Below are 22,846 nucleotides of genomic sequence, written 5' to 3' on the forward strand. Positions count from 1 at the left end.
TATTGAGAGGATTGCAGCTTTTGCAAATGCTTTTCACTGAGACACATTTTACTGGAAACCTCAGTTTGGAATTTGAAGCCAAACTACTGCAGCAAAATTCAGGACAGCTGCTGGAGAAACACTTCATAAAGCTGCAGCTACAACAATGTCATCAAAGAAAAGACCACCTTGTTTCAAAACATACACAGATTGAGTACCCATGGCTCTCCACAGGTCATCACTTACAACACCACAAGCAGAAGACTCTAAAGGAGGAGGAAAAACATCACCAGCAAACATCATAATCTGCAGGCTTTATGCTCTACACAACTCCAAATTACTTCTGCAACTGCCAGCCAGTGGAGACTTCTCAACAACACGAGTATAGTATATTCCCCAAGGCAGCTTCCTTTGGTTACTAGACTAGCTATTCTGCTTCTTCTCCTGTTGCAGATTTGTATTAAGGCTTTGGAGTGAAACAACAACATCAAGGACATACAACCACAAATAGAATAGTAGGTTTTTTACCTTGGCAATACCTTATTTTACATTATTAAAAAAAAAGACAAGAAACTGTTGCTAAGCAGGGTGGGGCAGGGGGGAGGGCAAGGAAGGGAAAAAAACACTTGACCAAATAATGAGTCAGTAGTCTGCAGCCAAAGCAGAAAAATAACATATATGCATATTAAGTGTGTATATATATATAAGAAGTCATTGAAGCATCTTGCTAAATTTCTAACGCATAGGTAAAGACTGCTTAGTCTTTTTATCATTCACACTGACTTGAATACAAAAAGTAAACAGGAAACCACATCATGTTGCTTCATCTATCTAATCTTACTATTACTGTAGGTAAAAAAATTTACTACTTTACATGTTTCTCTAGCTTCATAGACAACTTGATTAAGTCTCAAATTTTGATCCCACTAGCTTTGCTGCAGGAATCCAATTGCAGGAAATAATCATAGGAAAGATTCATCAAAACACGTATGGGTAAGGCCAACTTTCCCATTTACTTTTTAAAATCAAAGTTCAGCAGAAGGGTAAAAACAGTAAAAGAAAAATACATACCTGAAAAATAGAGCAAAGAAGCTGCAAGATTTGGGATAAAAATAGCTTGAAAATTTCTGCATATAACCAGTTCCGAAATGTTTCCATTAATTCCCCAGCTAAAAACCCAACAAAAAAAGTAAGCAGATAAAACTACTGAGGTTAAAGTATCTCCACATAAAAGGACTTGGGTGTAAATGAGAAGCAGTACAAAAAAACCAAACAAACACTGAACTCTGAATATTCCTCAGCTGTAGCAAAACACATTTAGGAACAGAATAAACCATCCTTATGCACAAAGTTATCTACTCATTTTATTTGTGCAGTGAACAAAAGAAAAAAAATAATTCCCTCTCAAAACTGTACAGCCAAGAGAATCTGTTAAGTAATGGGACTTTGTGGTGGCCTTGCAATTACTCTAGGCTTATCCTATCCTCGTACATGGACAGAGAAATTCTACAGACTGCAACTTTTTTTTTTTTTTTTTTTTTTTTAATTAAGATACATGTGAGTTTTGGATCTTCACAACACAAATCCAGAGACACAAGAGTGTCCTTGCATGTCATGGACACACAATGGAAAAAGGGCCTTCTGTATTCTATCCTTGTCTCTTTTGGGCTCAATTCTAATGTAATTAGAATGGTATCACAGAAATCCAGGGATGGAAGAGACCTTGACCCAACTTCTGATCTTTGCACTGAGAACTCACAGTAATGTCAACCAGAGTGGAACAATTGCTTCTTCTCTCTTGTAATTTGACAGCCTTGCAGGTGCATGCCAAAATGCCTTTGCTGAGCACGTCCATCATTAACTTTCTAAGACTCTTTAGGATCCCCTTGGTGCCAAGAGAATGGTACAATAGGGACTTACAGAAAGCCAAGAAGCTGACCTATGACTAAGAAAATAAAATCGCAGATGATTTGCTTAGTTTTAATTAATCCAAGTTGATCATATTGAACTGATTAAACTTTGCACCTAGTACAAAGTAACATGGATTACACTAACTTAAAAAAGAAAATTTGTAACTGTTGCTGTGTTACCAAAATAGCTAATTATACATACTCAAAAATTCTGAATTAAGAAATGTCAGTGAAATACAAATGATTGGAATACAAATTTGGTTGCAAGCATGTAGATGAATTTGAAAGAAAAAGACAGCAAATGAATAAAGGTTTTATTTTAATAGGAATGACAAAATCTTCACCAAGTTCTCCTCCTCAAAGCATTCACTTATTCAGTCTAATAGAATATTAAATGTCTAACCTTCAAAATTCAGCTGACCTAACTTTCTCACTGGGATGGTAAAATAAGGGTATTCATGTTCATTCATACACAAGGATCCATAGTTTTTTCTGTTTTTTTTTTTAATTAGCTTCTTTTAGTCAATCTAAAGCTCTCATGAAAATGCTTATGGACAAGAGTCATGAGTTGCATTAAAAATGAGTAATTCCACACATCTAATTAAGAACTTTGAATTTTTTCTCTACTTAATCTCAAAACAGATTTGAGAAAGTTGTATAGAACACAAAATGACCAATCTCAAAACAAATGATTTGGTTATAATTCTCAGATTTCCAGAAGTACAGTACAAAATACTGTTCAATTATAACACTGAAGGATGAATCAGGAATAATACAGGAGAGCCTCACTTACAGGGGACAGGAGGTGTGTAAGGACGCATCACTTCCTCCTGTCACACACAGCCTTCCTAATGGACAACAGAAAGAAATATGGAAGTCTCTTCTGTTTCCTTATCAAATATTTGCAGAATAGAGGGACCCTGGATGACAGATGTTGTACTTCCTTGGACCTCAGGTGTTGCTTAATTACCTAATGATGTGAAAAACAACACCACTATCCACTGATGGATACATCTGGGTGACATTAGTACACTGCACACTGCAAATCTTTATTAATGTGAACAGTCTATATCCACAGAGCAAGCTGAATGATTATGTGACTGCAGACCAAATCTAAAGTTGATATACCTCTTACAGTAATTATAGTAATGCACATTGGGTTAAAAACACAATACATCTAAATCACAAGCAGTTTTGAAATAGTGTAGTAACCAGTCATCTCACTGTTGAACATTATAATTCATCCTGTTATTTTTTCCCCTTTTGGCTTTGATAGCACAATATTTTCTCAGCAATAACACCACTTGATTTCAGTTTCAACTGGAATCTTGCCTGACTAGAGAGTACAGGTATAATCTCGGTCTTTGTAGCTTTATACAGTGAGGCACAAAAGGATATATGAAACAGTTTTAACTTAAAGAATTTCAAACTCTGGCAATTTTACTCTAATGTAATTGCAAAAACCGTACGATAGATTATGTATGTAGTTTCAACTAAATTGCTTTCATCAGCATAAATGATTATTCAAGGAGTTTGAAAATTATAATTTTGGTTATTTAACAATTTCCTTTGGATTTTAATGAGTCTAAGTGGCAGAGAATTGTATTTTTTCCCCTTTCCATTTTTAAAGACAGAGTACTATAATTTCCAGGAAATTAAAAATTCTCTTAAATGCATGATGTTTCAGTATTGAAAAGTGGCAGAAAATGCCGTAAGATCCTCTGAAGAAAAATGGCTAACAGGATCTATAGATTGAAATACTATATTCCTCCATCAGAAACTACCATTTCATTTTAATACTTATAAACAATAATTTCAAAGCTTATAGAGACTTAAAAGTTCAGGAAAAAATGCCAAGCTCGCTTCTGTATCCCATGCAGTACACTGCTTCAGTATGCCTCACTCATAGAGGAGAAAAAGGAGAGCCAGGTGCACCAACTCATCTTACACTACAACTTTACATAAATCTCTTATTTAATCCTTTGGATTTATACTGCTCTTTGAGTTGGGTAAAGGAGCAGTGTGAAAATGCTCCTAAAGCCTCAATGTAAATGTTCCTTTAATCCTATTAAAGCCACAAAACAGGCCCAGCTGAGGGAGCAGGAAACTGAGCTAAGGAACTCTCAGTGACCCTATCACTACTGTCTCTCTTGGCACTGACCTGTTGGTCACAAGTTCATCCTCGGCATGGCACAGATGTTCTGACATCAGGCTGATTCAGGACATCAATATGTGGACCCCTATAGCACATATGTATATACAAGATGGTGTTGTGTTTTGTAGTAACATGAAGTTTTGCATTGGTAACTTAAAACTGAATTATTAAAATAGTTGATACAGAAATAGAAGACAGGATTAAATGTTTTTAAATGCGACTTTGTTGCATTACACAGAACTTCATGTTCCCCAAACATGACATTGAATTCAGCCAAAAATGATACAGCTTTATTGCTTTTCTTTTAAAGTCAGAAGAAGGGGAAAAAGTTAAAAGAAAAATACTCAAGGTGACACCACACTTTAAAAACTGGGAAACTGGTCTGTTAAAATGTGTTGGTGGTAACATTTAGGGTTTGGACTCTCATTAATGTGGCCCCAGGGAAAATATAAACACTCTTTCTGAAATTAAATCTTCAGTTTGCCCACCGCAGTCTTGTTTTCAGATTCAGCTGCTGGCACTTCAGCCTGCAATTGAGGCCTTGCATCAAATGCCAAGCCAAACATTCAGGAACAAGAATGGTAATGACACCCTATTTTGTTCTAAGTCATATTAAAATATAGCAAGTATTAAAAGAAAAAAAAAATCACTCATTTGAGATTAATAACTAAAAAGACACTGATTTTCATAACCTCTCCCACTTGCACTTGTCTTCAAATAATAAACCTTCAGAAGAAAGCTGTGCTTGATGCTTGAAATCAAGCACACTTGCAAAACAATAACACGTATCAGAATTCTGATAACAACTGGCTAACGCTGAAGGGCATAAGTTTTACCTACAAGAGTTCAAAAATAAATTCTCTGGTTTTGATGCATGATTTTGCAAAGTGACTTAACATAAATGGATCAACAAATGAAAGTCACCAAAATGTAACACAAGTTTTTCAAGAAGGGTCCTTCCTATTCACAGTGATAAGATATACTAATGTCATAACTGTTACTGAAACATTTCATACCAGCATCTGTTTAAGTTCTCTCTCTTATTCCCACCTTCTTTTCCTAAATACGCTGCATTCAAGGTGAGTGTGCCGCTCCACCTATTAGTTTTTCCCTCTCTCTCTTCTGAGACTCTAGCAGTAGCCTTCTGTAATCCCACAATGTAGATGAATTGAGAGTACCACATGAAATGTAAGATATACCCTCTGTCCCAGGTAAGGAATTGGGATCTCTTGGCCAAGAAAGGAATGGTCAGCCCTGCCTATCCTACCCCCAGCTTCTATAATGTCCCATGATGCATAGATACTATCCCCTATATGGGAAAAATCACAGTCTGGATCTACATGGGATGTATGGAGCATCTTATATAACCATTGCTCTAATACACTTCTCCCACATGGGAATCTGAGTTGCAAATTCATCTGACTCCAAGAGCAGACTGTAACTGTGACTCAAAGCAGTGATTAAAGATAGCTTACCTGCCACTGGAGAAATGGAAAATTTGTAGAATGTGAAATTACCAATTTACCAAAGAGACAGAGGAAAGGGTGTGCCAGGACTTCTAACAGGACTCATTCCACTGCTAACTCACAGTGGTCACCTGAAGAATGTGAGATTATGATCTACTCTAGACTGCTACCCAATATACTGAGTGAATTTCAAGCTTTTTTTGGTCTTTATTTTGAAAAGTAATCATTAAAATCTGCTCCGCAATATGAATGACAAAGTGTGACCAAGTAGGTGCCAATTCACGGCCTAGCCTACATCACTGTGTAGAAACCTCCGACTTTCATTTGCAGACTTCCTGGATTTTGATCTGACAGCACTGGATAAGCAGATGCTGTGTGCTTGTTATGCCTTTCCTGAAGTAAATAATTGAAAAGAAGGCAGAGTGCTGGATCCTTAATACTGTTCTCAGCTATAGCTGAAAAGGGTTGGCAGCGAACACTTTTTAACCATGCAAGCACATCAGTACTCAACATGAACCACATCAGCACTCTACTTGGAACCATAAAGTCAACTATATATTTTAGAAACCTGCAGATTATATGTGTACAGTCTAGTTACTGAAGTTGCTGCAGTAGTTTATAGTAACAGTTATTTTCTGTTCAATCCAAGACATTAGTAGGTATTTTAGAAGCCTTTCAAAGCACGTCATGTCACATTCACATGTAGTACATTTCTGAAAGGCAGGTAAAGGGTTTCTTCTTTTACTTCCACTCATCATCATGCCAGTCAGTTGTATAAATATATACTTTACTAGAAATAGTGAATAATTTTGCAAGTTTACTTCTGAGTTAAAAAAAAAAAAAAAAGACTGGATAGGCACAGTTGAGAAGTTTAGGCAAAATAAAGTAAAAGAATTAATTTATAATCTAAACGTGATTATCACCCCAAGAATCTGAGCTCTTATAGTGTAATTATCCTGGACTTAAAGCTACATTAAGATTCATGTTTCAAGAGGAGATTTTGCCGAGTTGCAATGGTTACTGCCAATAGATGTATCACAAAAGCAGATACCATCATGCATGCATACAAGCACAGAGAGGAAAGCAAAGGTGCAGTCAATGAGAAAATGTCAAGGAATTCTCAGCGAAATAAAAGCTGAGAGATGTTACCTATGTAATAAATGTCTAGAAGGTAACCAATTTAATAATTTCAGGAAAGACAAAATATAGATAAGCAATAGCTGAACTCTGTGTCAACTCTTAGTTGGACAGAAAGCCAAAATGCTATAAAAATTGCTTTAATTGTAATGTGCCACAATTATGATAATAAGCTTGAAGACTGATGTATGGGTAAGATGAAAATGGTTCCAGCCTTGTGACACTTGCTCAGTGGCAGAAACACCAATTACATATATAGATTTTTCTACAGGGATAATGTCACCTTTGAAAGTAGAAAATTAAAAATCATTAACAGATATAGCGAGAAAAAACCATAGACTTTTATCTGTCTGATAACAGGGGCCAATAAGCCATTGTTATTTTCTATTAAAGTGATGTCTGGATGTGTCTTCTGGTAATAACATTGTTTTCAAATTACATTTTACAATCACAGTCAGTTTCAGCTACCAGACAGACATCTTATTTCTTTTCTACTGTGTTGATCTTCCCCATTAATTTGATCTAATTCTTAATATAAAAAGGGGTATAAAATACAAGGTCCTTATGAAGACTATATGACCTATATGCTAACTAAGGCATTTTTGCCGATATTGTAAAGAACTAAAACATTATTTCAACTGCAGCACTCATATATGTAAAGGGAGAACTTTTAGTCTGATTTGTTTAAGAAAAACTTCATTGACCATTTTCTGTGATGATTTTGATGCATAACAGAGCAACTATGTAGAGGTACACATATCTTCTCATATGTCCAGCCTTTAGAAGTGAATTACAGACAGTTCCTCAGACAATTTGTACAACTCAAAGGCATTTGCTGCCTCTCCTCAACATGGTGATAAATCTAATTAAAGTGAACATTTACCCTGAATTTCAAGCATTCTTTTGCAGTCTTCACCTTCAATAATTGAATGCAAGATATTAGTTTTCACCACAAAATCTTCCCTTAAAATATTAAAGAATGATGAACCTTGTAGACAGAGGCATCTCTCTCCATATCTTCCAAAACTAGCTCTTTCTGAAAAAGTTTGAGATGTCTTGTCAAGAAATGTTGCTATCTTCACTATCTCAAATTATTTTTTAACTGATGAATGTTATTTGAAAAAACAGCTCAATCCTTAGAAGATTCCCTAACAAACTCTGGCCTGCGCCAGTATTAAATGTGCTCTTAAGGAAGATCCACTCTTCCCCAGGGAGTATGAACTGAGATAGGAGGTAAGCAAATCTGAAAATCTAGTTTACAAATGAAGAATGAGTGGGCATTTATACTTAATGTCTCTAAAGATTATTTTGAGAGTGATTTTAATGTAAGGTAACATTTGTTTAGTATCAGGAGAAATACCAGCGCTTCTTTTCAGTTTTAAGTCCTTTCATTACCTTTTTCCATTTCTATTATTTTACTTTACTAATAAAAGTGAATTAACATTGGTTAATTCTTTGGTCCTGAATCTAAACAAAGCTAAAAATGCAAAATCAGAATTGAAAATACTTGTAATAACTTGTTTCACAGTAAAAAGGAACCCCAAAGATATGCAAATTTTACATAATAAAGGCACAAAAATATTCACTGCCCTGCTTTGTTGGACAAGTTCACAACTGTTAATTAAAAGCCACATGCAGTAACCCCAACCCACAGAGTAAGTTACTTTTTGCAACAGAAGTCAAAGGCATAAACCTAAAACAAGACTATGTCTGACATAACTATGACAATATCTAGCCATTCATATTTGATTTCAGAGACTTTATAGGTTCTTTAGCACATCACTACCCTTAATACACCATGCTTTTCTGAACTGACTGATAAGTCAGGATACCAACCAACACCACCTTTAAAAAAAGGCCTGATTTTGTTTTAACAAAGGCCTGATTTTTGTTAACAAAGTTAAATGCTTCAGTTTCTGAAGTCAGAAACTGAAATCTCAACTGGAAATCTTGGTCTGAACACTAAATACATGGTAACTTTTCTGCATTGAATATTTTTCCTCGTCCACTTCTATGGTTTTTACTGCTCTTAGTTAGCCTGTTTCCTTTATTGCTTTTGTAAAGAAATCCTCCTCCTTCTTGTTCACTCTCCTTTCTGCACTGTTAGACAATTTTGTTTGTTGGAGAAAATGTGTGTTAAACAGCAAAAATAAGACTTGTAGTTCCAGACACATTATTAATGGAATCATCTGCCTATAATAACCTTACTCAGATTTTAGAACAGTTACATGATGTTGACAGTACATATGGAGAATCATTAATAAAAACATGTAATTGATACTTGGGTTTAGATTTTTCTTTTTTATAGAATACTTCAGTTTTGTTTTGAAAATATTAGATAATCCTAGACTCCTCTAGAACTCCAGGTCTTTTAAATTTTCCCTGATCTACAAGCAATAAAAACAATCATCTGTGGTGCCAGCAAACAACAAGTATTGAACATAAACTACTATTACATTCTTTTTTACAAGCTTATGACTCAAATTATAGCCAGGTGATGGGAGTTGAGAAGGCAGATAGCTTTGCAGAATATCCAGTCATCCATGTATTTCTGATTTGAAAGAATACAATAAAGATATTCTCTGTGAACACTGCAAAGAAAATACTTCACATATTAGGAAAAAATCTACATAGATAACAAGGGTTATAGCAATTGTAACATAGATCATCTTCCACAATCTATATTGGTAAAAGTGCTTTCAAGATAGATTTCATAGGCTTTGTAGCTGAACTACGAAATCAAAGGTAAAAAAAAAAAATCAGTTCTAGAAGTGCATTCATGATAAATCAAATCTGTATGACTATGTAATTATGAAATGTAACACATGGAACTTCAAAAATACTGAAATGGGATTTTGTACCATAACCAAACCCAAAAAACAGTGTACCATATAGAAGACTACTCAAAAGGCCAAAACAAAGGTCTAGTTGTTTTCTTCAGACAAAATAAAGATAAAAAACACACTCCACAAATCTAGTACAGTATTAAAAATAACCCTGATACACAAGAATGGCCATGGAGGAAATTAGTGGTGTTAATCTGACTTACTCATAGATATTTCCTGCTGTCTTGGGTATAACTTGATCACTATTTTTCTTCTCTTAAAAAGCATTGTGACTACAATTTATCTGTGCGCAGAACGAAGCGCACAATTCCCTCTGCAAATGTTAAAGACTTGTTTCTTTCCAGAATAATCCCACTGAAACTGGGAAAATGTATGACTTGCACATAAGGTACAGCCCAAGATGAGCTGACCCTCTATAAATGTGTGTTAACAGGATAAACTCTAGTATTTTCCAGATATTCCAAGTCTTTTTCAGAAAAGAGCAAAAACATTTCCAGTTCTTCTAGTTACACGGTAAAAAGCTACGCTGACTGTCCTAGCACATACCAAGACCCCATAGAGGTAACCTCCCACACATCCCGCTGGCTGGACAAAACTGCACAGAAAGCACCTGGTCAGGGAAGCAGGAAATGGGCCTGGAATTCTAGTTTCCAAAAGTAATTGTATTATTGCCAAACTAAAGGAATAATTTCTCTATACAAAGCCAGAACAGAAACTTGCCAGCTTTTTCTTCACTTTACAGTAAGACAGACATAGCTTATACCAGCTTGCCAGTGATTCTTAAATATAAATAAAATACTGTTGTTGAAATAGGTCCTTAGTTTCCCTAATATCGGAAAAAATGTTCTGTTAAACACTAAACCCCAAAAATATCTCATTTGGATATTTGCAATTCTGAAGTGTGCACTTATATTTTGGTAAATATTAGTCAGAGAAACACAATGTTTAGTTATGCTTTCTTCTAAAGGTTATGAGGCACAGCTGCACAAATCATATGGGAACACACAGTAGTACAGTGAATTTCATTACAATGGTTATATCTTTGCTCCCAGCTTCTGTCCCTTAAATCAGGATGGGAGGGCATTTATGACAAGTGTCTGTGTCTTTCAGGGAAACATGGGCTGCATAAAAACAAGTCTGTCATTCAAATGATTACTCAAGTCCTAACACGTAAGCTTTCCCCTGTAGGCCAAAACATGCCCTTTAAAGTCAGAGCGAGCTGTGTACAATGTAGCAGACAAAATGTGACTCCTTAATATAATTAGTTTTGTTGTCAGAAAACAAGCAGTAAATTTTCCTGAAGGAAGATGAATGTCTATGTAAATAGGAAAAATTAAAATTTGCTTGCTGGCTGGCTATGTGGGTAGTAGTTCAGGAGCTACAAATATAAGAAATGCTTACTCTAACTACTTATCTCATGAAGTAAATCTTTGTCATTTAGAAAATTTCTTTAAACAACCTATTCAGCACAAGATTTATTTGGTAGAAAACTTTCTCTCTTGTGGCTTATTTTCTCCTATGTACGCCAACTACCAGAATTTTTTTTTTTTTCTCTGCACAGCTAATGGTCACAAAAATTAAAAAGTACATAAATAATAGGCACAATATTAGAGTACTGCATTTTTGTCTGCTATAAACATTCAAACTATAACATATTGAATGAATTTTTTTTAAGCCCTCAAAAGCAATGAATATGCAGTAAACTACTGAACTATGAGATTTATAAACAACTTTCAATCTGTAGCACTGACGATAAAAATACTGGAATTGGACAACAGAATACTTTTGTAGACCTCCATTCCACAAAGATTCCTAACATTTGTGTGACTTTAAGAGTTAACAATGCCTAGTTTTTAACAAAAGACAAATGACATTTGCAGATTATGTAGAAGCCTGAACACTGTCCAAGTTCGAAAAAAATATGAAGCAGAGCAAAGAATTTCCTGACCTTTCTAACAACAAATAATTGGAAACAGATCTTAGTTTGAAGTACAGTAGTGACCAATTAACTGCTTTGATCATTAGAATTTTTATAAGACACCTGGAAATATTTTGGTTTTTACTTTTATTGACTTCAGCCTCACTCAGTTTCTGGACAGTTTACAAGGACACTGTCAACGTGAAAAACCACATTTCTGTCTGAAAGCTTCCTATCTACTTGTAAGTAACCCTTAAGGTGACTAAAACTGAAGTGCATTTGTAAAAACAACTCAAAACACTATGCTATTTCTCTCAGTTTGCCTACTTTTCACTTACTGAACATAAGTGAAGGAACAACAGGAGACTGGAAGGCGAATTGTCTTACTTTCCTCAGTTCAGCGTGAATCAAAAGAGTGGCTAACTGCTGCACAATGTATGAGTTAAGTTCTTCCTTTCCCAGCTCTACATCTTCACTGATGAGGCAGGTATTTTAGAAGTTGTGAGACCTTACTTAATCTGAGGTAGCACTGGCAGAGAGGCAGGCATACACAAAACAGGTAGGAAGCAAGTATGATGGTGATATTCTTGAACTTTCTCATGCAACTGAGTAGTAGATACTAGGAGGAACTAAAACTCAGCCTGAACTCTCTGGATGGCATTCTAGTCTGTACAGATGTCTCCTCTGACAGACATATACTTGCGTAAGTCAGTATTACACAGCAGCTTGAAATTGGTAATATTTAAATGATCTGATGTCCTGAGTTAGGAGCCTAGAAGAACAGATTCTTTGAGTGACCAGTCTCCAGGGGGAAGATACCCTTTGGGAGCACAAATATTCCTTGAGTCTATCTCCTGCTGTCATAATAAAAGAATTTTACTGCTTTTGGTTTTTTTTCCCTTGTTCTTTCTAAGGAAAGCTCAATGCAGCACTGTATATTTTCCTCTGAGTAAGGCTGCCTTCTGTGCAACTTTCACATCTCAGAAAGGAACTGTATTTTTTCAGTTGTGGCACTAAGCTTATAATGAAAGTAATTTTGAAAACAGCTCCTGGGAGGTATTTTTTACCCTGAAAAAATCCTCATTATTTTCCACCAAAAAAAATTGGTGTAACACATGACAGCTACAGAGCTTGTGGGACCCACAGCATGGGTAGCATGAACAGGGAACCAAACAAGGATAACAACAGCAAGCTCTACTTGCTGCTACAGCTGCTGACCAAAAAAAGAAGACAGCGGTGAGGCTGACAACTTGGAATAATATCAAGTGCATTTAGTCATCTAATCTTGCTATGGCTCTGTCTCTTCCACTGAAAATACACAGAGTATATAGAGAGTAAAATTATTGAATTCATAGGAACACTTATGGTAATCCTCCCAAACACAGGTTCGTAGAGTTGGTCAGAGTTGTTATCTTCTCTTTCAAAGTAAATCTCATTTACATTGCCTAACAAGATGTATGTTTCACAAAAAAATGTATTTCAGGAAAATATAATATCTAAAACAGGCTGTCAAACTGATAAGCTTTTGACATTGTTATTTGTTTTCATTCCTAAAAATGTTTACAGAAATACTTTAAAGTAACATTTGACTCTCCTGGCCTGGATGATGTACTGAAGGCTTGCATATTACAAGTAGTTTTTACTTTTAAGTATCAGGTTTTAATTTCATAATTTCATTTTTAAAAAGTCTTAATGAAGTCCATGCATGTATTACTTCATTACATGAAAGCATAATGGACTTATTAAGAATGCAGTTCTCCAAGCTTCCTGAGACAATTAAAAGCAGAAATATTTGCAATTAGACCTTGAGTCATAATTTAATTTTTAGCATCCTACCACTCTTCAAAAATCCTTCTTTTTTTTCTTTTCTGGTAGACACAGAAGAGTTGATTGCACATATGCCAAAATAAGAACTCAAATCAGAAATGTCCATACTTAGTACTGAGGCAACAAATGGTACATGAGGCACAGGTAGGTCCTACGAATGTGGTAGGTGCTGCTACTACACTGGTCCCCTTGAGGAAATGGAAAACAACGAAGTGCCTCTTTTTGTACTTCCCCATGATGTAGCACACAGCCAGTGGATTTGGCATTTCTTACAGACATTACTTTGGTTTTTTTTAAAAAAAGGTACAGTCGTGTAAATTATTTTTATTCTCTATTCACTTTGTTTTCATAACAAGAACATAAGAATAGGCTGTACACAACATGTCGGTACATGTCAGACCAATGTCCATCTAGCGCAGCATCTATCTTTACCAGAGGCAAACAGCAAGCACCTAGAAAAGAGTATAACAGGACAAGCATGCACTGACGCAGTTACTACCTTAGCCAGAGCAAAATACGTTAAATTGCATTTAACAGCTCTTGATGGAATTTTATTCCAATAAATTTATGTAGTTTGTTGTTTTTTTTTTTTTTTCTAAAATAATCATTTAGGCTTTTAGCATCTACAACGTCAGGTGGCAAGGAGTTCCATATTATGGGAAGAAGTATATCTTCCTGCTTGTTTTGCAGGTGACATCTTCTAACTGTATTTACTAGACTACTTTATAATCATTAATGTCATATCTAAGGATTGTTAATTGCAGAATTTCATTAATTGTATGATGAAGTGTGCAAATGCAAACATGTGTTTGCATGCAAACAGAATGAACTGTGTCATCAGAATACTCTTTTGTATCGACCAAGTTAGAAGACAGCAGTTTTGAGGCTTCTGATAAAATAAGATCACAGGAACCTCTTGGAACAGACATAACAGCACCTAGCTTAAGAGACAAACACTTCTGAATGTTTGTATTTTTCCTTGGTTTTTATAAAGAATACTTTTACAATATGATATCTAAACAAAAACTATCAACATGATGAAGGAAAATTGAACCGTGTCCACAAAGCAAGTAAAAAAAGTATAACTTTTACTTAAGTGTTTCAACTGCACAAAAGATCAGGTCAAATACAAAGTAGGGGGTAAACCCAAGACATGCTCTTGTGTACTGCTGCTTCATGAAATATGCAGAAAACAAAACCATATGATGGTACTTTTTTTTTTTTAAACAAGAAATTCCAATAAAATTGAAACTAATGGAAAATATTAACTTGCATCTTTGCAAGTGCCAAACATCTGTTTCGGAGAAATCCCCTCTTAAGTATTTAAACAATGTCTTTCAATTAAGATGAGAAAAAGTTAGAAAAGTGCTGAGAGTACCACTAATATTGCAAGATTTATGAGTTATTAATACAACAATGGTAATTTTGATAGTGTATCTTTAAATGTAAAAATTAATATCAAGCAATAATTGCTTTATGAACACTTTATAAAGAAACTGAGACATACCTAGTATTCCATACTTTCAGAAACAGAAATGGTAGCAATTAATTTTCAACCTGTCTTAAAAAAAATAAATCATATTCTAGTTTGAGTGATTTTTTTTTTTGTACTGAACCCCTCATGTTTGTGTTTATTCTTCTCTGCAGCAGCCATGTTGATTCAAATGATCCAACAGGTACCAAAATAAAGTGAATGAGAATTTGAACGTATTGAATATTAAATACAACTAAATCAAGTTCCTCTTGTGACCTAGAAAAAGAGGAAATAGAACAAAATATCCAAAACAAAGATATGTTGCAAATTTGTAAATAATACCAAGTTCCTTAATATATGGTTGGTATGCTGAAGGCAAGGGAAAGATTAAAAATCATTCACAGTTAACTTTATGCTAAAATGTAATTTAATGAATTTTCTACTTGAACTTTCTCTGAAAAGCAGCTTTATCCATTCAGTTGGGAACTAAAATTGTTGAGGGACTAAATGATGGGGACTAAACAATTGTTGGGGACTAAAATGCATTGAAGGACAGCATCTGTTATTATTTTTGAGATTGGCTTCAGTTACGTTAAATATTTAACATTGTTGCCCTAGTGCATGGTTCAGCATTTATAAAACTAGCTCTATATGGTTCTGGCAAAACATTGGTATTTTAAAGATTAATATTTTTCATTTTAAATCTTAACCATAAACAACTAAATATCAGTCAAAGGTTAAAAAAACCATAGTTGTAAAAAGAAAAAAGGTGTGAAGAAAAGTGACCTACAGAGAGGACTACCTGGCTCCTATAGAAAGATCCTTTTTTAAACATAAAATAATTAAAACAGAATAATGATATATAACTAAAAATATAAAAATAGAAGGGCATTTCAGATGACACATGGAGAATAAGTTTTAATTTACCTTCAACATAAAAAGGAAAAAAAAATAAATCAAGCAAGACGTGCTCTCACCTCAACTGAACTGAGGTGAAACTAAGCATGTGATTGATAGATACTCAGTGCAACACATCTTCATGCTCTTCTACTTATTTCAACCTTTAGTCTCTAAGACAGCAGATCCTATATACCCATTCGAATTAGTCAAATTTCTCTCAAGCAAATTTTCCTACAAAATTTAGATATTGGAACAGAAAATTCTAGGCTAAATATAGGTTTTTCAATAGTTTTCCAGTGTTTTGGAATTAGGAAGAATATAAGTTAGAATCTCCTACTCCTCTTGGCTTATTTAAAAAAAACCAAAAAACAAAAAACCAGGTTTTATACACTTTATACATGAAAGATTGGTAGAAAAGATGTCAATAAAGAAATATGAAAAACTACAGGAAACAAAAATTTCTGCACCAGGATATTATTTCAGATCACACTGGATCTAATCTATTCCAAATTAATGTGAAGTCACTCTTTCAGAACCCAGTTCAATTATTTATTTGACACTACTGGAAATAATTATTTTAAAACACAAAATGCACAGTACTGTAGACATGAAAAAGTCAACCACAGGAATGGAAAAAAAAATTAAGCATGAAGAGAAAATAGTGCATAAATGTCTTGCACAAAATCTAGTATGACTAAGTAACCATAAAGAGAAAAAAATCCAAGCAATTAAATTATTTGAAATGTCAAATGACCCCATAGTAAAAACCCCAAAACGGATAACTGAAAGAGTAAGAATTCCTGTTAAAAATCTAGGAAAATTCAATTAAAGTTCTACATTCCAGGATAAAGCTGACATTTTTGAGGCACTTGTATTCACACAAAAATCAAATGGGACTTTTACTGTTTATTTAAAGGGGTACTGGATAAAGCTCCTTATGCAAAAAGGGTCATAAAACACTTCACTGATGATTACAGAAAGAAATTCCAAACAATTCCGTATGCAAAAATAATGAACAATTACACTAAGGCCACATTACAGAATAGAACAAAAGTTAGAAAGGCGAAAAATCTCTCAACTTTGTGACCACGTTTTAATTGCTCTGTACGGTTGCAGAACAAACTAACACAAAATTATTACTACAGCATTATTTTGTCTCCTAATACTTTTACGGATATATACAATGGACAGAAATACCAACTATTGGGAAAGTCATATCTGCACTGCTAGGACTAAATGACCCTCTACTAAAGAAAGCAGTAAAGAAGCAGAAATGAGAAGTGGTTGACCTTGTGACCAGAGGACTAGGCTAGAAAATACGTTAGGTAAAAAAAAGGCCCATGCTGCCAAAGATCATCCTGGCCCCTACAGTATCTCCATCTGAACGGCAAATTCATGAACTGACCGATTCCTAATACAGCTCATGCCATAAATTGGAAAAGGATTACTCTAAGTGCTTCAAAATGACACTTCTATGACCACTTGGGAAAGGAATTATGTATAACGGCAAAAGATTGGTTTGATAATGCAGAGTCCATTCTAGTCTTATAACCTTCCTATTCCAGAAAATCTAGTTATAAATAAAAGTGCTTTCAGAAGCCAATGTGCAAAATCAGAGAATCTGACACAGAATGAACAGAACACCCACAGCCATCACTGCATGTTTTTTAATAAACCCTGGACTTGTGAAATACCATATTTTAATCAATAATTACTACATTGCTGGGGGACTTTTGCGGTGTATGGCTAAGCTATGCATTCTTGCTTCAGTTCTCACTGATGAAAGACTAATGAGAGACTGTGGTAGAAACTTTAAGTTCTCTTTTGAATCCTGGGATGCAGTAGGTTAGAGTGTTTCAGAACATGTACTTTATACCTGTTAGAATAAAGATGGTTTGAATTTGAACTTAAAAATCAAACTTCATATTTCCTACTGTTCCTCCACTCCCCTACAAGATTTTAAGTTTACTAATCTTCATCAGGAATGTGTAGTAAAAAAAAAAAAAAAAAAAAAAATTAGTAGACTTATACTGGCAATAGATTTACCACAGATTTTTTTACTGGACTCATTTAGTACTTTCTGATTTTGAGGAACAACTGAATTGGTCTTATTTTGTTTGTTTTTTAAATACACAATTCTGCCAGAAAAATGAAGCCTGCTTGCATTTCAGTTGTCAATCTTAAAATGTGATACACCCTCCTCAGAATTAATAAATTTAACAATAACTGTAACATAGCTGCATATGAAACCGTAACTGGTCTTTTCCTGGAACTCACCAAGTTTACATTTGTAGTTTGAGACTTGAACTGAAAGCAGCAATTTAAACATTAAATATATAGCAGGGAACTGAGTGTGAGACCACTTCTACATTTTCTTTGTCTGAAACTGAAATAATTTTTGTGGCAAAATTTTACAGTTCACGCTATCTGAAGTAAACAGGATCAATTACAGTGCATAAAATAAAGTATGCAAACATATTTCTGTAAGATCAGGTCTACAAGGATATTTTCCACTGGATAGTCCATTTGGACAACTAGACCAAAAGGTAACAGGTAATTTACTTTTCTTTCACATTTATTGCAGGAGAATACAGCATGAGTTTTTCCCCTAGCTACTGTACAGCAGACCTTTGGCTCATAATAAGTTTAACGATACTAGTATATGCAACCAACAGGAAAGAAAAACAAAAAATACACAGAAGCTAATTAAGTATAAATATTAATAATATAATGAATGCCCATCTTTTTCTTTATTCTATATGCAGTTATGGTATATAAAGCCTCACAGAAATTAGTAAAGGAATGTATAGGCAGTTGGACTAGAGACAGTTGGACTAGATGATCATTGTAGGTCCCTTCCAACTGAAATATTCTATTCTATTCTACAATTCATATGGAAACATTTACTTCCCAGTATGTTTTACTGCTGGAATGCAGTTGGATCCATGCACCATTTCACTTGCTAGAAACACAAAACAGTGTGTGACTACCCAGCTAAAATATTTAAAAAAAAAAAAAAAAAAACTTTAAAAAAATCCCAACTCATTAGTTGTTGGCATTGAAGATCTCAACTATCTCATTTGAAAACATTTAATAGACTGGAATTCACTGAATTCAATCTTTTCAGACTTTTTGAACTATTTAAAAACTTTTTATTGAGTTGCTTTTCTTGTTTTCTATCTGCAAATTAATTAAAAAAAAAAATCACCTCAGCCAGTCATATAAAATGTAAATATCTTTCAGAAATTGTCTTCATAGAACAGCAGGCACTAAACTCAACTGCATAAAAAGAAAAATCTGTAGTTCCACATTGTGAATACAAAGAAAATGTCAAAACATGGCCTTTAGGAACGCTTTCGTTACTTCAAAATAAGATTAAGAAGCAGGGAAGATGAATATACTCCAAGACTGATTTTATTTTATTCAGATATTAATTTCCTGCTAATTTACCATTTATCTTCAAGCTTAGTTCCTGTTCAGAAATTAACTGTTACTTCTGTAAATCAGCTGGCTTGGCTTCTCTCAGACCAATGGCTTCTGAAAATTCACCTTTACTATCTTATAACAATTCTTATCTTCCACTCCACAGCTTCATGGACTGGTGCATCTGGTACAGGCTGCACCTTGTTTTCTTCACATCTTGGATCAGTGAAAGGAGACAGAGCATAAGCAAATGACTAGGGCAAAGGTGTTGTCCAAACATTACACAGGAAGCTAACATACTTCTCTTGTTGTTCCACTCACGTATTTGGAAAACTTTAACATACCTACAAAATTTCAGTCAATCTTGTAATTACATTGCACACAGGAGCAAACAACAAACGTCAAAGTTCCTTGGAACTGCTTACACTACTTGCAATTTGGGACAAAGCTATGTTTCTATTCACTTAATTCAGCACTAGCAAACTGAAGCAAAGAGTGTTCAGTGAATGGGCCAAAGCCCCACATGAAGTCCATGCAAACTGGAGCAGGGATGGGCCTAGCCTGTCTTTATATTCCTAACAGAGCAGGATGTACCCATTAATCAAGTCTTTAACCAAAAATATTACAAAAGCAATACAGTTCTACAGGTCAGTGGTAGGACACTGCTATGCCTCTGTCTCATAGTCCAGGGATCACAGTTTGGGAATTGTAATACTAGGCCATAGTTTACATGACATTAGACTCTACTTCTTGCCCTGATCTCCAGGTAATAAATACAAATATGAATGTATACAGACGCATACATGTAAAAGCCTACATACAGACATGCAAATGTATGCTACCACATCTGCATGATGTTTTAGCAAAAAAACCCTGTTAACCCTTAAAAAACCCCAGAGCTGTTCCACCTAATAACGGGGAACCCCTTCACGTACATTCAGTATAAAAACGAACACCAGAATTTTTAAAGAATTAATGCAAAAAGCTGCTAAATGCTTCCCAGTCCAATCAGTAACACAGGCACAGTGAGCCTCAATGGCTGGCCTATGTGATTTATTGTATCTTGGGGCACTTAATATGCTGGGGCCTGTCACAGTACTGGCCATTTTCAGAGCAGTCAGATGACCAAAGACCGCAATGCAGGGCCAGAGGTTATAGGATTATGAACATTAGGCAACAAAAGACAATACTGACAAATGAGTTGGTGAATCTTGAGCTTACATCAAAATGGATAGACTTTGAATACTCATGGACAAGTTCTTCCTTACTCTTTGCTCAACTCACTCTAACTAAACTGAAAGATTTTGCTTCCCTCTACATCCGTGTCTCATGGATATAGGTGGCACACAATACTGCGCTGTATCCATGCACTGGATACAAACCAAGAATAACATTTATTTTCATGACAAAAGTGAAAGTAGTGGCTTGCCATTTAATCGTACTTCAGTGCCTATCTCCTTTTTACCTGTGTGCTACACTTCACCTCTCTCCCATGATTTCCCACCCCACTAGCAGGAAGGTAAAGCATTGTTTTGCCTTCCTGATACTAATATGTAAACATGGATATATCAATACTACATGGTCAAATATACCTTCAGGAAATTAATAAAGATAACTTTCTGGACATAATGTGGATGTACCTTTGCTGGAGAAAGCAAGTCTGGCTAATAGCTGTAGCAAGTGGATTCAAATTTGACTCAGAAGAATTCTTCAAGGTGTTATGAATGTTTATATAAACCTCCACAAGTTTGATAGCTATGGAAGATGTCTTTGAACAGCTATGACAGTCTTATTCTATTTCAGTTTTGAATCATGCTTCAGAATGGTGGTGATTATGAAATAATCATGAAATAATAAAGACTCAAAGTCTTGATTGAAATTTCCTTCACATCTTAGATATCCAGGTTCTTAAGCTGTTACCTGTGGCAACATAAAAACCCATTTTTCTAGTATAAAATTCTTCATTTAATACAGAATAGAGAAAATAAAACTAAGATTGCAGTACATATGTTGCACTGTTACCGATATTGTGTTATATATCTTTAAAAACTTGGGATTGTATTTGAAGTATGAAAAAGGCATAACCAAAATGCATTGCCCATCTTTCATTTATTGCGTGAAAATGTATGTTGCCATCGCAGTTTCTTTTTTTTTGTTTTAGCTTGCAGTGTCCTTTAATCAAAGGTGAAGAATTGCCAACAAATTCTCCGCTAGCTTTAGAGACTTTGGCTTGAATACAGAGCAAGTTACGTTTGTTCTTGTCTTACGTTGGACATTTAGCACGACAATATTGTTGCATTACTTTCCATTTCCTCCTCTTAATTTTAATCTTACCAACCTCTCATTTTTAGTATTAAAAAAATGCATTGAAGTTTGCACATGAGAAAATATGAACAAAGAGACTATAAATCACTTTTTGTTTCACTGATACTGAATGTGACTCATTTGTGGGTAACAATGTCAAACATGTATAAAACTACTTAGTTTAACTCTGAGTTATTTATCTGTGAAAGGCTTTGAAATACGGTGGATCTATAAACACCCTAGGTATGGAAAAATTTTATGCATATGACATTAAATTATTTAGATAAGAATTTTATCAAAGGCAGGACATTTAGTTTCCTCAACTCTAAAGAATTCCCATTGAAAGATTACTGATCAGGAAAGAAAAGGGTTGAAAAGTGCTGTGTAAGGACAAAGGAACATCAATTACTTGCTTTTTGCTAAGTAACTTTCTACTAATTCAAATAATCCCATGCATATGTCCTATATACTAAGTGACTGTTAAACTGTACATAGTCTCACTGATACGCTGGATACGTGGTTGGTAAGTCGCTGTACACTTAAATCGTATAGCGTCTTGGCTCTTCAAAAGTAACCACTATTTCAGTGCTAGCATAGCTAGAATATAACTGAAGTCAGTTTTGGAACTGCAACAGGAGATTTTTATGGTTTACTTTCAATGTATATGTCATGTTGACACAAATGATTTCTACAAATCATTATCAAATCAATCTATTTTTGAAAAGACTCATTCACAATCAATTCTTTCTAACTCGAAGTAAATATTTACTATTATACATAGTACAGTATAATGCTGGACTACATTCATAATGTACTGCAAAACTTGTGGGATTACCAGATCCAACTTTTATAAACTGTTATAGAAATTATTATAAGAATCCAAGCACAAATACAACAGTAAATGCTCATTAATATTTTAAAATATTTGTAGCAAATATGTAACTGGCCAAATACGCAATTGATTTTCTTAAACTGATATCACAACTACTATACTTTTGCTAAAAGAAAGCTTTACTGGAATAAATGACTAAGCAAGTTACAAGCTACTTTGAAAACTGCTATATACTACATTTACCATGAGGGATGAAATGTACTTTGTACTATTACAAAATAAGCTGGATAAGAATCTGTTTATGAGCCTTTTCCTGAAGCACTTAACCACTGCTAACCAAGTACAAATACTGTTGTGCCCATGTCCCGTGGTTTGAAGGATTCTACAAACTTATTTTCAAAACAAGGATGAAACATATATGGTGTACACTACCTTTGCAAGTGTGCAACAGGGACTCCCCCTGTCACTCAAAGAAAAAAAACATCACTGAATCTCAGCCAGGAAAGCAAGGCATTTTCCCTGAGTTCTTTCTAGGAATTCCTTCCATAAGCTGCTATTTTTTAATATAGTCCATAAAGTATATTTATTACTCTGACAGGTGCATGGGCTTTGACCAAGGTCCATTTACTCTGCCTCTTATGTAATCATATAAAAGCTATTATGCCAAATGATTTG

The 22,846-nt window shown here is 34.7% G+C and overlaps 1 protein-coding gene across 4 annotated transcripts in view; it reads right to left on the reverse strand.

Annotated features, from left to right (window-relative positions):
* Nucleotides 1–22,846, reverse strand: part of CCDC91 (coiled-coil domain containing 91) — a 161,852-nt gene that overhangs the window by 11,930 nt on the left and 127,076 nt on the right. The window contains exon 13 of one of the 4 annotated variants that reach the window (XM_050915091.1): nt 1,102–1,148. The exons of the other annotated variants lie outside the window; for them this stretch is intronic. Coding sequence (XP_050771048.1) covers nt 1,137–1,148 — 12 coding nt within the window. The 3' untranslated portion in view covers nt 1,102–1,136. Of the gene's footprint in view, nt 1–1,101; nt 1,149–22,846 lie in introns of those variants that run through there. 4 annotated transcript variants of the gene reach the window in all.

Source organism: Gymnogyps californianus, chromosome 1 (genome assembly GCF_018139145.2).
Source record: "Gymnogyps californianus isolate 813 chromosome 1, ASM1813914v2, whole genome shotgun sequence".
Lineage (NCBI taxonomy): Eukaryota > Metazoa > Chordata > Aves > Accipitriformes > Cathartidae > Gymnogyps > Gymnogyps californianus.